The 13,956-nt window shown below is 52.3% G+C and overlaps 1 protein-coding gene across 5 annotated transcripts in view; it reads left to right on the forward strand.

The window, feature by feature from the left end:
- Positions 1–13,956, forward strand: part of Rab11fip4 (RAB11 family interacting protein 4) — a 108,023-nt gene that overhangs the window by 82,356 nt on the left and 11,711 nt on the right. For 4 of the 5 annotated variants that reach the window (XM_031351341.1, XM_031351345.1, XM_031351343.1 and 1 more), the window contains 6 exons: positions 8,649–8,878; positions 11,240–11,434; positions 12,094–12,228; positions 12,467–12,502; positions 12,994–13,093; positions 13,360–13,463. In XM_031351341.1, the coding sequence (XP_031207201.1) occupies positions 8,649–8,878; positions 11,240–11,434; positions 12,094–12,228; positions 12,467–12,502; positions 12,994–13,093; positions 13,360–13,463 (800 nt within the window). The remainder of the gene's footprint in view (positions 1–8,648; positions 8,879–11,239; positions 11,435–12,093; positions 12,229–12,466; positions 12,503–12,993; positions 13,094–13,359; positions 13,464–13,956) is intronic. The other variant, XM_031351342.1, reaches the window with a different exon arrangement.

Raw genomic sequence — 13,956 nt, forward strand, 5'->3', positions numbered from 1 at the left:
CTGTCCGGGAAGTAGGTTTGTAGACCTGACTGGCCTCAAACTCAGTGACTTGCCTGCCCCTGCTAGAAATGTTCTCTTTAACCCCTCTCAACTTGGAAACACACATTTCCAGATCTCCTAACCAGAGGCAGATCTTGTCTGCCCTGTGACATGAAGTAACACTGAAGTTGGAGGGCACTGATCTAGGACCCCCCCCCCAATCTTGTTGCATGGCATTCCTTTATTTGATTTTAGGCAGGATTTCACTGTAGCCCAGGCTGACCTGGAACCGTTTCTATAGCCTAGTCTGGCCTCAGTCTCACAGCGGTTCCCTTACCTTAGTCTCCCGGATGCTGTGAGTGTAGGTGTGAGCCACAGGGACCTTTTCTCTTCTTGTGGTCCACCAGGCCAGCTGTGTCACAGAAGGCATGGTGTTCGTTTGTTTGGTTTTTGGTCCATTTTTAGTGACGTGTAACTTGTGGTATCTCCTGCTGTGGGCCCCCTTGGGAGGACACCAGCCAGTGTCTGTCTTTCCATTGATGACGCTGTTTGATTACTGTGTTAAAGGAACAGTAGCCTGCTTAGTGCTCAAAGACTTGAGAGGGGTTTCTGTGCTTTCCTGTGGTCTGCAGTGTGTGTGTGTGTGTGTGTGTGTGTGTGTGTGTGTGTGTGTGTGTTGGGTGTCTCTGGTACCATGCAGGTATCCAGTTTCCCATCAGTCTCTCATCTGTTGGCTTTATTCTCCTGGCAGTTGTTGGGAAGTATGCTGTGTGAAGCCGGTCAGATTGAAGGTACTCTCACCTATCTTTCCTCTAATCCTCCATTGCCTGTTCCATCCACCCGGGGTGGGGGGGAGCAGAAATTCTCACTCTCAGTTCTCTGGAGTTTTCTGTATGTATTTTGAAACTTGTAAAAGATGCATGAATACGTACGTAGGAGGGCTACATCTTGGTAAATGGATCCTACATCATTTTTAAGTGCCTCCTACCCCTTGAAGTACTTCTGAGACTGCGTGGCCCTGCCAGCTTTCTTTTGGTTGCTGTGGTGGCAAGGGGTGTGGCTTGGCAGTAGGGCCCCTGCTCACCTGCATGAAAAAGAACACTGGAGCAGCGGCCAGTTCCTTGGCAGCACCAGACAGGCCCTGGCCAAGAATGTGGGCAGCTTCTTTCTCTCTGTGTCAGGAGGCCCTTGGTCAAAGACACAGGGGTCTGGGTCAAAGGTCTGGCGGGGCATTGATTGGTTTCCAGCTCAGGCACTGGCTGAGCCACAGACTTCTGGGCAGTTGGACATGTTTGTCAGCCAGGCAATACCCCTGGCCAGAGCTGCGCTGCCCAGGTCTACCTCAGACCCTCCCTCTTGGTGCTGTACCCTACTCCAGCCCCTCTCTGTGGACTTGGCTCCTTAGATCCCTTAACACTGCTCATGCCTCTGTACCTTTTGGAATAGATCTCTGGTCTGCTTTAGGCTGTTTGATGTCTCCTTTCTAAGTTTTTCTGGGAGCTCCAGCATGTCTACCTTCCCCTAATCTCTGCCATTTCTTGTCGGCGGGTGGGAGTTGAGTGGTGTGGGACCTGGGAGACAGTTGAAGTTGGGGTGAAAGGATGTGTGGGCTTCCACAGGCAGTGGTTGGCTAGTTCTGTGTGCCCATGCTCTGTGTAAATAGCACTAGGGGCCTGAGAAACCCCAGCATGACTTGAGACCAAAGAGGAAACATCTATTATTGCCGTGGCGCCCCTCCTGCCTCCCTCACCCTGTCCTGAGACTAGTCGCAGGTCCAACTGAGGTTAACATTGGAATGTCTGCACAGAGATTGTCATCTGGGGGGCTCCCGAAGTGGGGGTATCTTGACCTAAGGTGAGACTCTTTGGTGATTCAGAGGTAGACATGGATGGAGCCTAGGGACCAAACTCTGCCATTCTTGGAGTGGTAGGTGGGGTAGATCTGGGAAGGAACATGGTAGTATGTCCTGCCTTCTGATCTATGCCTCGTGCGCCAGAATAGGAAGCCCAGGGCTACAGAGCTTTGATCTCCCAGGTTAAGGCTACTCTCAGAGCAGTGGAGATAGCTTAGTGACCAGTTCTCCTGTGGGTTCCCTTGGCCTTGGAGATAGGTCAAGGTTCTGGTCTTGTGCTTGCATGCTGACCTTAACAACTTGATCCCACCTTTGGCCTTTGATTGGCATCAGGCAGCCACTGACGAGCATCCGGTCACTGTGTGTATAGCAGGGCTGGCAGCCCCAGGGGAAATCAGCTACCGTCAGGATTGCTTCCAGCCACTGTGGTCATCATGTCTGTGTGAAGGGAGCAGCCGAGCTGTGGTGGGTCAGGAGGGTGTATGTTGTCGTAGGCAGTCCTAGCCCACCCTCTTTGAATTTGGGGTGTTGGTACCATGAGCTCCCCTTCAAGGGGAGGTTCTTGCCACTCAAAGGAAAAGCCCATCATGACCCTGGCCTGTTCCACGTCTCCAGGACATTGACTGGCCACACACACAAGAGATTCCATTGTTGGCCTGTGCCCACCTCCAGCCTCTTCCCTGCAGTGGGGGATCCACGTGTACCCACGGGTGCCTGGTTTTCAAGGGAAGCTGAGATGTGCCCGCCCAAGCTATTTTTACCCAGCCTGTCCCCACAGAGCTACGCTTTGGCTCCAAGTCACCGCCTGCGGAGTGGAGCCTGTTGCCAGAGCTGGGGGTGGATGAGCCCGCACCTCAGGGCCTCCTGGACTCCCTTCTCTAGGCAGCATTTCATCTTAACACTTATTACAGGGTGTGACTAACGTGCAAACAGACCTGCCAAGGCAGTGGGCAAGAGAGGACCCTGGTGCAGGGAGGAAAAGTTAACTTGGCCTCCTAGAACAGAGCCTACCTCTGTCCACCCCAGTGTATCACTGAGGGCTCAGTCAGAGGGAAAGCCTCCCCTGGGATTGGATAGAATTCAGAATACTCAGATGTGCCCCTGGATCCTGTCCTTTAACATACTAATGACAGTAATAGCTCACGAAGCCCTTCCCAAAGTCCTAAGAACGATTACGTAGAACAATTGCCAATTCACTTAACGTGTGTCGGTTAGCTCAGCTGTATAGAGGAGGGAACTGAGGCACTGAGTAGGGTAGTTCAGTCGCCTAAAGGCCACAGTGCTCATATGTGGTGGAGTGTGACTGGAACCTACTCTAGATCATGTCCCCAACGCCCACCATCGCTTTGTCATATTTTCAGCATCCTCAAGCAGTGAGCTGTTGTCCTTGAGTAGATTCTCTGTGACAATCCTGGTCACATGTATGCACCGTGGATGCTCAGAGATGAAACACCTCATCCAGTAGTCACCCTGCTGGACAGCGACCACAACAAAATCTTAGATCAGTGAGTGGCTCTCAAGTTGTGTGTCACAGCCCCTTGGATTTGCCTTCCCACGGGGCCACCTAAGACCACCAGAAACCACAGATGCTTACATTTTGACCTCTGACAGTAGCAAAATTACAGTTGTGAAGTAGCAACGAAAATCACTTTATGGAAATCACTTTATGGTTGGGGGTTCCTACAGCATGAGGAACTGTGTATGAAACAAATGGCAGCACTGCCTTATATGCTCGATGGTCATCTAGGTCCTGTGGCACAGTGCAGTTTGATTTAGGCTGTGCTCAGTGGTGTGCTCCTGTAGTGCTGGCTGCTGAGGCTCAGGATGTAGACCTCCCTGTGGCCACAACTTCACTCTCTTTGCCCTTGTAGAGAACGGAAATATGTAGTCACTCTGTACCCCGTCTATGTTCTCTGTTCATCTTTGTTCCGCTGCCAGGAAACCTAGGGTGTGTGACCTTGAGATTCCCCCTCCAGCCGCCTCCCACCCCCCAGGTGGATGTTTGGTTTGGGTCCTGCTGCACCTCCTGCCTGCACAGCAGGGACAGTGGGCCATTGTGAGCCTCTCTGAGGTTTGGACAACACAGCACGTGTACTGATACTGGGTCTTTTCAGCAGCCCTTGAATTCAGCCCTTTCCAACTTCCTACAGAGGAAGGGCAACTATGGGACCTTCTGACGGGTGAACACACGCTCTTGAGACTGAAGAGGGGCTCCCTGGGCAGCCTGTGTGCCTTCTGGCACCCACTTCCAGTTAGAGCCAGCTCTGTTCATCCCTAGATGAGGACAAAGTGGAAACATGGAGGTGGGGACACTCCAGGGATGCAGCTGGGTCCTATTTCCTGGGACTTGGACTCAGTACTGTCCCCAGTAATCCCTGTCCTTGGATTAGTCCCCAGGCCCAACCGTATATACCTGTCAGGATTTTGCTAGCTGACCAGCCAAGGACCTATGGCAGGTCAGACAACCTAGGCCCTGAACACACAGCCTCCAGCCTCTCCCCACAACAGGCCTGACTTTAGGCTTCCACATCTGCCAACTGGTACTTGTGTAAATTGTCATGCAGCCTCTCAGGCAGAAATGACAGTCCCTGCTCTCTAGAGGAAATCCCAGGGCCTTGTAGAGGTAGCTTCTTATCCAGGAACACAGGACTTGTGAGAAGCTGAGTCCACCGGGACTAACTGCCAGGCTCCAGAGCTGTGTCCTCCAGCAGTCCCAGCCGCAGAGGTCCGCTAGGCTTACACAGGGGCATACTGCATCTACTTTATTTTCCATCACCCCTCGGACCCCAAGGTTGGGGAAGAAGGTGTCCCTGAGTTTGGACACAAGCAAGCCATGGTGGCTCATGGGAGTATAGTCCTTGTGGCCTAGAAGGACAGGAGCTCTGTATGTAGGGTCACCTCTGTGCCCTCAGGGACAGAGCCCTGGGAAGCTAGATGGGGCCACAGATAGCCTTCCTGCCTGCTGAGGACGCTGCCCTCCTGAAGCTCCCTTAAAGACCAGATGTAGCCATTCTGTACAGACTCTGAGGAGGCCTCTATAAGCTCCAGGCTTGGACCTGTACTCCATGCCAGGGCAACTGCATGATGACCTCCCCTTCTCCCTGTATACGCAGACACACGCACACGCACGCACGCACACACCCCACTTGTGATCAAGACAAAAAAGAAGAGTTCTGAGAGCTGGAGACTCAAAAACTGCTCTAAGCATCCATATTTCTCAGTATAAAGTCAACCTCCTAGGATACCGGTTTCCTGCTCTGCCAGCTCTCAGGACAGGTCCTGGGCACCACGGGAGATGCAGGGTGTAGACATGTGCTTTCTGGGTCTCCAACCAGAATGGTGATGAGGTGGGATGATGACAAAGCTGTCCCTCATCTCATGACACATAGCACTTTAGGGAGAGACTGACCAACTTGGGGCTGCTGAAATCAGCCTGCATTTGTTCAGCACAGAGACCCGCATCTTGCGTCAGCCTGAGTAGAGTTTGCATGGCATCCCCTAGAGGTTTATCCTTGGCTTCTACACAGTCTCCAAAGCTCTCCAATGCCCTGAGCCACATGACACACAGGTTCTCTTTGGGGTTCTGGCCTGAGCGGGCATAGCTGGGGGATGGCATATAGAGACCCACCTAGACCCCTGTGAGGGTGACTTTATTGCCAGGGAATGCCTCTCTTTCCCATGCACCTTAAGAGTTCATAAGGAACATGGCCAGCTCAGATGGGGTTCTTGTGTGACAAGCTCTCCGTGCCTGCCAGGAGAGGAACAGGGTGGGCTCAGAGGCCTCTTCTGTACCCCCAAGAACTGCCTCCCTTCCTGAGGTCTTTGGGTTGGGAGGCTGGCCTGCGGAAGGGAGCAGGCGGAGGAGGGCTGCTTTGAGACCGGCGTGGGACCTGTACCATCCTGCTCACTTCTTTACTTTCTTCCCTGTGCTGCTTTAATTTGGGGGGGAAGCTGCAGGAATTGATTTTGAAGTTATAATTAGAATTTCCACTTGCCTTAGGCAAACAATTGTGGGTTGAGTGAAAAGGTGTTAATAAAGGGAGAGGTTAATTTTAAAAGAAAATGTTGATGTGGGCATGCACCCGCGGACACAGCTGGGGGCAGATGGATGGCACTCCACTCTTGACAGTCTGAGCCTGGCTTCACGGCCCTCCATCAGCTGGGCAGCTTCAACAGCCACCTGCCTGCTTTAAGCCTCATCTGCATTAGATGGGACAGGAGTGGGCATTTGGGCCCTGTAGACCTCTGGCACTCTCTGGGGACAGCTGTGAGAGACAGTCAGAGGTCAGAGGTGAAGGGCAGATGAGTCCTCTGCTCAAAAGTCCACCAGGAAGGAGGGCCATCTGGTCTAGGGATAAGAAAGGGTGTTTTTGGCCTTTGTTCTGTCCCTCCTGTGACTAAGATAGTCCCCTTGAGGCCACCTTTTCCACCCTGTCAGGAGCATACATGGCTTGTAGTGTCACTGTACTGCTGTGGGATGCTGGGTGAAGGACTACGTGAGCACTGGTGTGCCATGGACTGTGTGTGGTTCACGGCTCCCAGGCAAGGCCATGATCTAGAAGGGGTGAAAGGACTTGTGAGGTCAGATGCAGCTTCTGCCTGCAGCTGGACAGCTGATTGTGGCAGTCCCGACAGCTTGTCTCATGCCAGCCTGGCCTGCCTGTCTGGTCAGGTGAAATTTGCAGGTCTCATAGTGGGAGATGACATAGAGGACTCAAGCTGATTGATCCCTTGAGGGACGGGCCACCTCCTCACTTCCCCCCTGGGTGTCCCTGTGCTAAGCAGCGTCTCCTGTAGGGGAGGCGTGTGCACGTGGACTGTTCCCTTAGGAGGAGAACCTGGGCATCACCACCAGCATCTAGTCTCTAGAGAGTGACTCACCTTCTTATCACACCCAACTCTGAAGACTAGCGAGATGGTAGCTGTGACAAAGGGAGCTGAGTGTGTGGCAGGCAGAAGCAGGCAGGCCCTCTGCCCAGCCTACCAGATGGGGAACTCTGGCAGGTTACTCTTTGAGCTCCTATTCTCCTATCAGTAAAATGGGAACAAAGACAGCCGTCCTGGAGAGTTGACTCCAAACAGAAGTAGGACACATGAATTCTCGTCAGTCTCAGGTAGTTGCTGGCTGCTCTGTCCCATTGGTTCCCGTGTTTCAGGTGAGCTTTTTGTGAACTGAGAGTATGAAGCTCAGTAACTTAGGAGCCGTGTGTGGTCCGGCCCTTGGGACGTGAGGAAGACTTTGATTGCTCACCCCCTGGTCTCCACCTTTGAGATTGCCTGTGCTGATTTCATTGGTCCATCTGTGTTCAGCTGAGCCCTGGCACAGGCAGGGAACCATGTTTATGAATCATCTTCTCTTCAAAGCTCCCAGGTTTCCTTAGAGCATAGGCTCAGCCTGTCTCCAGGTGGCTGCTTCTGGTGTCCTGGAACCTTTTCTCATGGACCCTTCTGTGAGGCCTCTGGCTCCCAGGCAGCCCGGGGAGATGAGGAAAACATCTACGTTGGAGTTCTCAGTTAGCCCTAGACCTAGCATATACCATCGGCTTAGAAGCAGAGCCACTAGGAGTGCCTGTCCTCTCAAAAGCCAAGTACCATGGGGACGATTTGCTGAGACAACTACTTACATTAGGCTAAACAAGTCAATCCTGAGCTCTTCTACAAGATAATGTCATCAAGAGGCACAGACGAACCTCCTTGCACATCAGCATCATTTAAGGCATTGGACCATCTCAGGCCCAGGAGTGAGAGATCCATGGCTGGTGATGTGACCTAGACTTCTTGGCTGTTTACTCCAGATAGCCCACAGCAGACCCAAGTATGGATATAGGTTCCAGCAAAGTCCATCTAGTGAATCCATGAGCATTCTTGAGGTTGTTAGTGGAATAACACCAAAGTCCACCCCAGGATAGGATTCACAAAATCTGGGAACCTGGAGCACATGGCACAGCCTCCAGGCAGCACAGGGGGCTGGAGAGTGTCCTTTCTGGGTGCCTCAGCTGGCCTAAGCCCTTTCCAGGCAGTTGGGTTATCTCTATTTCTTTCATGCAGCTTGACTGGTCTCCACCTGTTTGAGCTTGGCACGGGACTCTGAGCAGTCTGTCTTGGGAGGGAGGGGCCGAGAGAATCTGCTCAGTTTCTGGGAGTTCCTGAAACTGTTCTGAGTTTACTTTCTGTCTTAAGGAGGTTACCTGGGAGACAGGATGTTTCAGTTTTGAGTAAAGTGTTACATAACAGCTGGCAACCTGGCTTAAGGCAAGATAGATAGACGGACAGACAGACAGATAGTTATGTTATTATTACTATTCTTTCTTTTGCACTGAGGTGTTGTGGCTGTACTGGGTCTTGGAGGGTGCACCCTAGCTGTGTGGACTTCACTGCACCACTGTGCCTTGGGTTCCATTTGTGAGGTCAGAGTTGGCCCTGACAGTTGGCTAGGGTGGATCCCCAGTCACTACAGCCAAGAAGCCCTCACAAAGGCATGCGGCTTCCCGTGCAGACTGTGACGAGGGCTCCGACATAGCCGCCCAGTCCTCAAGGGAGTTGATCTGGCTGTAGCCCTTTTCTGGGGGTGGCTCTGCCTGGGAGACAGCACCCTTACTGAACTCGCATGACTCAGCCACCATGAGAGGCCTTTGAGGCTTCAAGCACTTCATATCTAGAGTCTCGTCTTGGCCATCATGTGCACATGCACACACACACACACACACACACACACACACACACACACACACCCCTGTCTCTGCAGATACTCTTGTAGACTGGTGAGTACTGAGTCCCAGGGGCCAGCCTCACTCATTCCACCCTTCTGACTTTCCAGGGCAGCGACTTCTCTGGCTCTACCTTTGCTGATGGCGAGCTCCTCCCCAGGGAACCCGACTTCTTCCAGGAAGACGAAGAGGAAGCAATGGCATTGGCCCTACCCGAGGGACCCCAGGAGTTAGACATGGACAGCCCCATGGAGAGCAGCCAAGGCCCAGAGGGCTCTGTCAGGAGTTCTGGCGAGGAGAAGGAACCTGAGCTCGGGGGCCTGTTCCTGCCAGAGGACAAGTGAGTGAGCCGAATCGGGCATGAGGCCCCGGAGCCAGAAGTAGAGTTCTTGGGAGGCATCTCCAGAGTACCTGTGCCATCTCATGAGGATTAGCACGGCATGCGTTGCTTCCACAGGTGTCTGGATAGTAGGGATGGATAATCCTGGAATTGTAAGCCCCTGTGCAAAAGTCAGCTTGCTTAGGCAGGGCAGGGGAGGGGAAGACAGGGTCTCAGTATATATTCCTGATGGGCCTAGAACTTGCTGTGTAGACCAGGCTGGCCTGAACTCAGAGATCCACCTGCCTCTGGCTCCCCAGTGCTGGGATTAAAGGTATGTGCGTATGCCACCAAGTCTGACCTATTGTTAGATGTATGTTTATATGTATGAGTGTCTTGCCTGTATGTATATGTGTGCACTCACCACGTGTGTACCTGTTGCTCACAGATGGCAGAAGAGGGTGCTGGATTCTCTGGAACTGGAGTTTTGGATGGTTGTGAGCTACCATATGGGTGCTAGGAACTAAACCTTAGGCCTCTGCAAGATCAACAAGTGTTCTTAACCACTGAGACATCTCTCCAGCCTGAGTGTCTTAAGAGTTATTTATATTTATTTTTAATTGTGTATGTCAGAGTGGGTGTGCATGCTTGGGTAATGGAGGCCCAAAGAGGGTGTTTGTAACAGGGGCATTTGTGGGTGCTGGGACCTGAGCTCAGCTCCTCTTTTGTAAATTTATTTACTTATATATCAAATGCTACTCTATCTCCAGGTCCCCCCTCACAGAGTCCCTCCTCCCTTCTCCTCTGAGAGGGTGGGCCCCCCCTCAGGTATCTCTCTACCCTAAGAGCAGTATATTTTTTTTCCTGCCATCTTCCCAGCCACACTGCCTGAAGTACAAGTGACCCACAGGGGGGACAAAGTATGAATAAATAAGATGCAGATTGAGGTGTCCCCCCCCCACCTCCATCCTTCAGGGCTGTCTGTGGTCCTTAAAAAGAAGCTGGGGTTCCCCAGGAACAGAGTTTGAGAACTAACCAGGTGTTCATCTGTCCTCCCCACCCCCCAACCCCCTAGTAAAAGTTTCCCATTTTGAGTGTGGACTCCCTGGGCTTGCGGAGTCATGGCCTGTGGGTAAGCAGAGAGTTTTCTGTGACTGTCGGCAAGATGGATGCAGGCAGCCTGTGAGCCATGCCACTCTTTGTCCTCAGGCTGTAGTCAGCCCCAACCAGGCCCTCATGTGTCACATAGGTGGCCCATGAGATGCCCTAGAATCTGGGGTCTCTGACAGATGATTCTTTAGAATTAGGCATCATTGGACTAGAAATGCTGCTTTATAAATTGGGAGCTGAATCTCACCTGTGTTACTTGTCATGATAAAAGATAGAGAGGGCTAGGAAGCTGGCTCTGTGGGTCAAGGTGACTGGAGTCTTGAGCTCCAGAACTCACAGAGATGGAGAGGGAGCATCTATGAATCCCAGCACTCTGTGACAGGGAGACAAGGGCCAGCTGGCCTGGCGGATGCAGCAGAAATAGCAATGCAGGGACTCTGCTGTCCTCTGGCCTCCACATGTGGGCTGTGGCAGGGGTATGCGTGCCACATACACTAATAATTATAATAAATTTTGAAAAATTGAGGGATAATTAAAATTGAAGATGATTGGGAAAGTGAGAATGAGAGAAAACAACCCTTAGCCCAAGCTGGTGGCCGTGTTACTATCTGTATTGTCTACTTTTCTCTTCCTTTCCCTTTCCTTCCCTTTCCACCTTTTTAAACACAGGGTCTTGTGTAGCCCTGGCTGGCTTGGAATAATCTATGTAGAACAGGCTGGCCTTGAATTTATAAAGATATACCTGCCTCTGCCTCCTGAGTGCCAGGATTAAAGGTGTGCACCACCACTGCCAACACAGTAAGACACTGTCTCAAAATAAATTTATTAAGTGTCAAATTACTAAGTGTCGAAACTTGTATCTTACTTATCATTGATATGTATTTCTCTGCCTTGTTACCAATATTTGTGTGAGCCCTTCAGCAATCATTTGATGCTCTATAATTTAATAATTGCTTTACTGATATATATTCTAATACAGTAACTGTAATTATAGTGTAATTTAAATCTCTCTATTGCTAAACCTATATTAAACCTCTCTATTCTATTTCCTAATAGAAATAACCAGTGTTTTGCTGTCTGGGGATGGCACAATTTACTCATCTCTTAGGAAGAAATCTCTATATGGGATGTTCCCCTTAGGATGAGGTCCCCAAAGTCAAAAGGTGCAGACTTATCCAGGCTCCTGCAGGCCAGCCTGTTCCCCCACCCCCACCCCCCGATGCTGCAGGCCATGCCCTCAGCCCTCCACTAACTGGGTGCTTATGGCCCTAGGTGCCTCGTCCTCACTCCATCCATGACCACGTCAGACCTTTCCACTCACTCCACCGCCTCTCTCATCAGCAACGAGGAGCAATTTGAAGACTATGGCGAGGGGGATGACGTGGACTGTGCTCCCAGCAGCCCTTGCCCCGACGATGAGACCAGAACCAATGTCTACTCAGATCTAGGATCTTCAGTGTCTTCCAGGTGCTCCCTTGCTCTGGGTGGCATTTGGAGTGGCATGGAAAATGCCAGAACCAGGCTAGCCTCATCCCAGTGGGTCAGACAGGCAGAGGACATCCTTCCCTCTCTCCAGGGCTAGCTACATGGTTCTACTGTCAGGCAGGATACCGCCTTCTTACATCCTGATTGGGGGGGTGGGGGTTTCACATCTCTCCCCTTTTGTTTTGGAGAAGAAACAGTTAATTGGCTTGGGAGTCTGCAGACCCCTGTGGGGAGTGTCTATGTCATCTTGCCTCCTAGAACATCAGTGTTATAAGGACCTTTCAAATGATCTTCTGTGGCTCCTTCTTGTCTGCCTGAGTCATTCCTTCCTGTGACATTAACTCTCAGTTTGCCTTATCTGCTAATTGGGCTCTCTCTCTCTCTCTCTCTCTCTCTCTCTCTCTCTCTCTCTCTCTCTCTCTCTCTCTCTGTTTCACACACACACACACACACACCTCTATCTCTGGCAACCATGGGAAAGGGATGCTCTGGTTTATTTCCATTCCTCTGCCCCAAAGGTGAAATAAAAGCCTCGGGGGAACTAGGTTAAGCAAGCTCAGTGAGGTGGGGCCGGGCACAGCCTGCCAGCAGCATGGAGAGTGACTTCCCTTGTCCTCTCACCCCCCACCCCCACCGTCCAGTGCGGGACAGACCCCAAGGAAGATGCGACATGCCTACAACAGCGAACTGCTGGATGTGTACTGCTCTCAGTGCTGCAAAAAGATCAACCTGCTGAACGACCTGGAGGCACGGCTGAAGAACCTGAAGGCCAACAGGTGAGGCCGCAGCCCAGAGGGGTGGGGCAGGTGGGACTGGCAGCACAAGCCCCCCTGTGTGGTCAGGTAGGCAGCCCTGCAGGGCTGCCCCTGGGGTGTTTCCTGCAGCACCTCAGCACCAAGCTGATGAATGATGTCCCTCCAGCCCATCATACCTTAGTGTTGTGCAGTGGGCAGCATGTGGAAGTGGACTAGCGCCTCTCTGTTCAGTGACTGTGTCCCCCTTCTCTCTCTCTAGCCCCAACCGGAAGATCTCAAGCACAGCTTTTGGACGGTAAGACCCTCTTGGGAGACAAAGAGCTGAGTGCTTACCACTTTGGCTTGCTTCTGCTGTCCTGGGGCCAGGGCACCATGGCAGCAGCCCAGATTTAGCCTGTGCCTTGTGTGTAGCAGAGTGACTACATCCCCAGCTGGGTGGAAGAGACAGCAGAGGGGCAGAGCAACCCTTTCCCTGCCCTCGCTGCCCTGTCCCCACGTAGTAGGTCAGCATCTTCAGATCCTCACTGTGTCTGCCTTAGTGGGCCTTCTAGGGTGCACATGGCTATGGGTGTTACCCTTCCACTTAGGACCTGGGTTTGGGGAGTGCCCTGTCCGCCAAGCTATCCTTAGAGTAGACAGTCATTTGGGTGGGAAGGTCAGATGGAGTGTTCCTCCTGTGACCTCTTTTCTGGCAGCCCCTGTACTGAAAACTCACCTAGCCCATAGCCTGAGTTGGGGTCCCAGGCTGTGGCAGACATGGCAGGCAGGCGCCCTCCACTCCCACAGGCAGCTCATGCACAACAGTAACTTCAGCAGCAGCAATGGCAGCACCGAGGACCTGTTCCGTGACAGCATCGACTCCTGCGACAATGACATCACCGAGAAGGTGCGCCCTGGGACTGTTTGCATGTTCCTGGGATGTGTGGGGGACCTACTCCAGGCTGCTCTCTGAGGGGAGCTTGGACCCTATGCCCACCTAGGAGTTCAGGGCAAGGGGGTGGGGCTCTAATCACGTGCCCCTCCCTCCCTCTCAAAATCAGAGTGTTCTTTTATGCATAGTCATTTGGAGATCCTTGACGTGGGCTTTTGTAGATTCTCAGTTCTGTGGCTTCGAAAGCCTATTGTTCCCTGCCCCACCCTCCGTGCTTGCAGGTGAGCTTCCTGGAGAAGAAGGTAACAGAGCTGGAGAACGACAGCCTGACGAGCGGGGGCCTGAAGAGCAAGCTGAAGCAGGAGAACATGCAGCTGGTGCACAGGTAGGGGCAAGGTTGTCCCCAGTCTCTCAGACTGTGCCACTTGGCCTAGATTCCAGACCTGATAGATAACTCCTCTCGGGGTACAGCCCCAGGGCTTGGGACTCCCACTGAGTGAGAACAGCTGTTCTTAACCTGTGGGCCACAACCCCGGCAGGGACTGCCTATCAGATATCTTGCATGTCAGATTCTTACAGTTTACAGCAGTAGCAGAATTACACTTAGTGAAGTAGCCACAAAATAATTTTGTGGTTGGGGGAGGCTTAGGAAGGTTGAGAGCCACTGGCTTAGAGTGCCTAGGGCTTGACCTCCCTTCCTGGGGACACGCCCCTGTGGCAGGGAGTGGAAGGCAGGAGAGCCCAGGAGGTGCTGTGTGTGGCCAGGTGGTGATAGAATGGAAGGATGACTCTCATGCTGCCTGGCCTCCCAGATGCAAGGAACTTGGTAGACTTCTCTGTGCTGGGTCTGGTCCCCACATGGCCTTTTTATGCCCCAG

Source organism: Mastomys coucha, unplaced genomic scaffold (genome assembly GCF_008632895.1).
Source record: "Mastomys coucha isolate ucsf_1 unplaced genomic scaffold, UCSF_Mcou_1 pScaffold5, whole genome shotgun sequence".
NCBI lineage: Eukaryota > Metazoa > Chordata > Mammalia > Rodentia > Muridae > Mastomys > Mastomys coucha.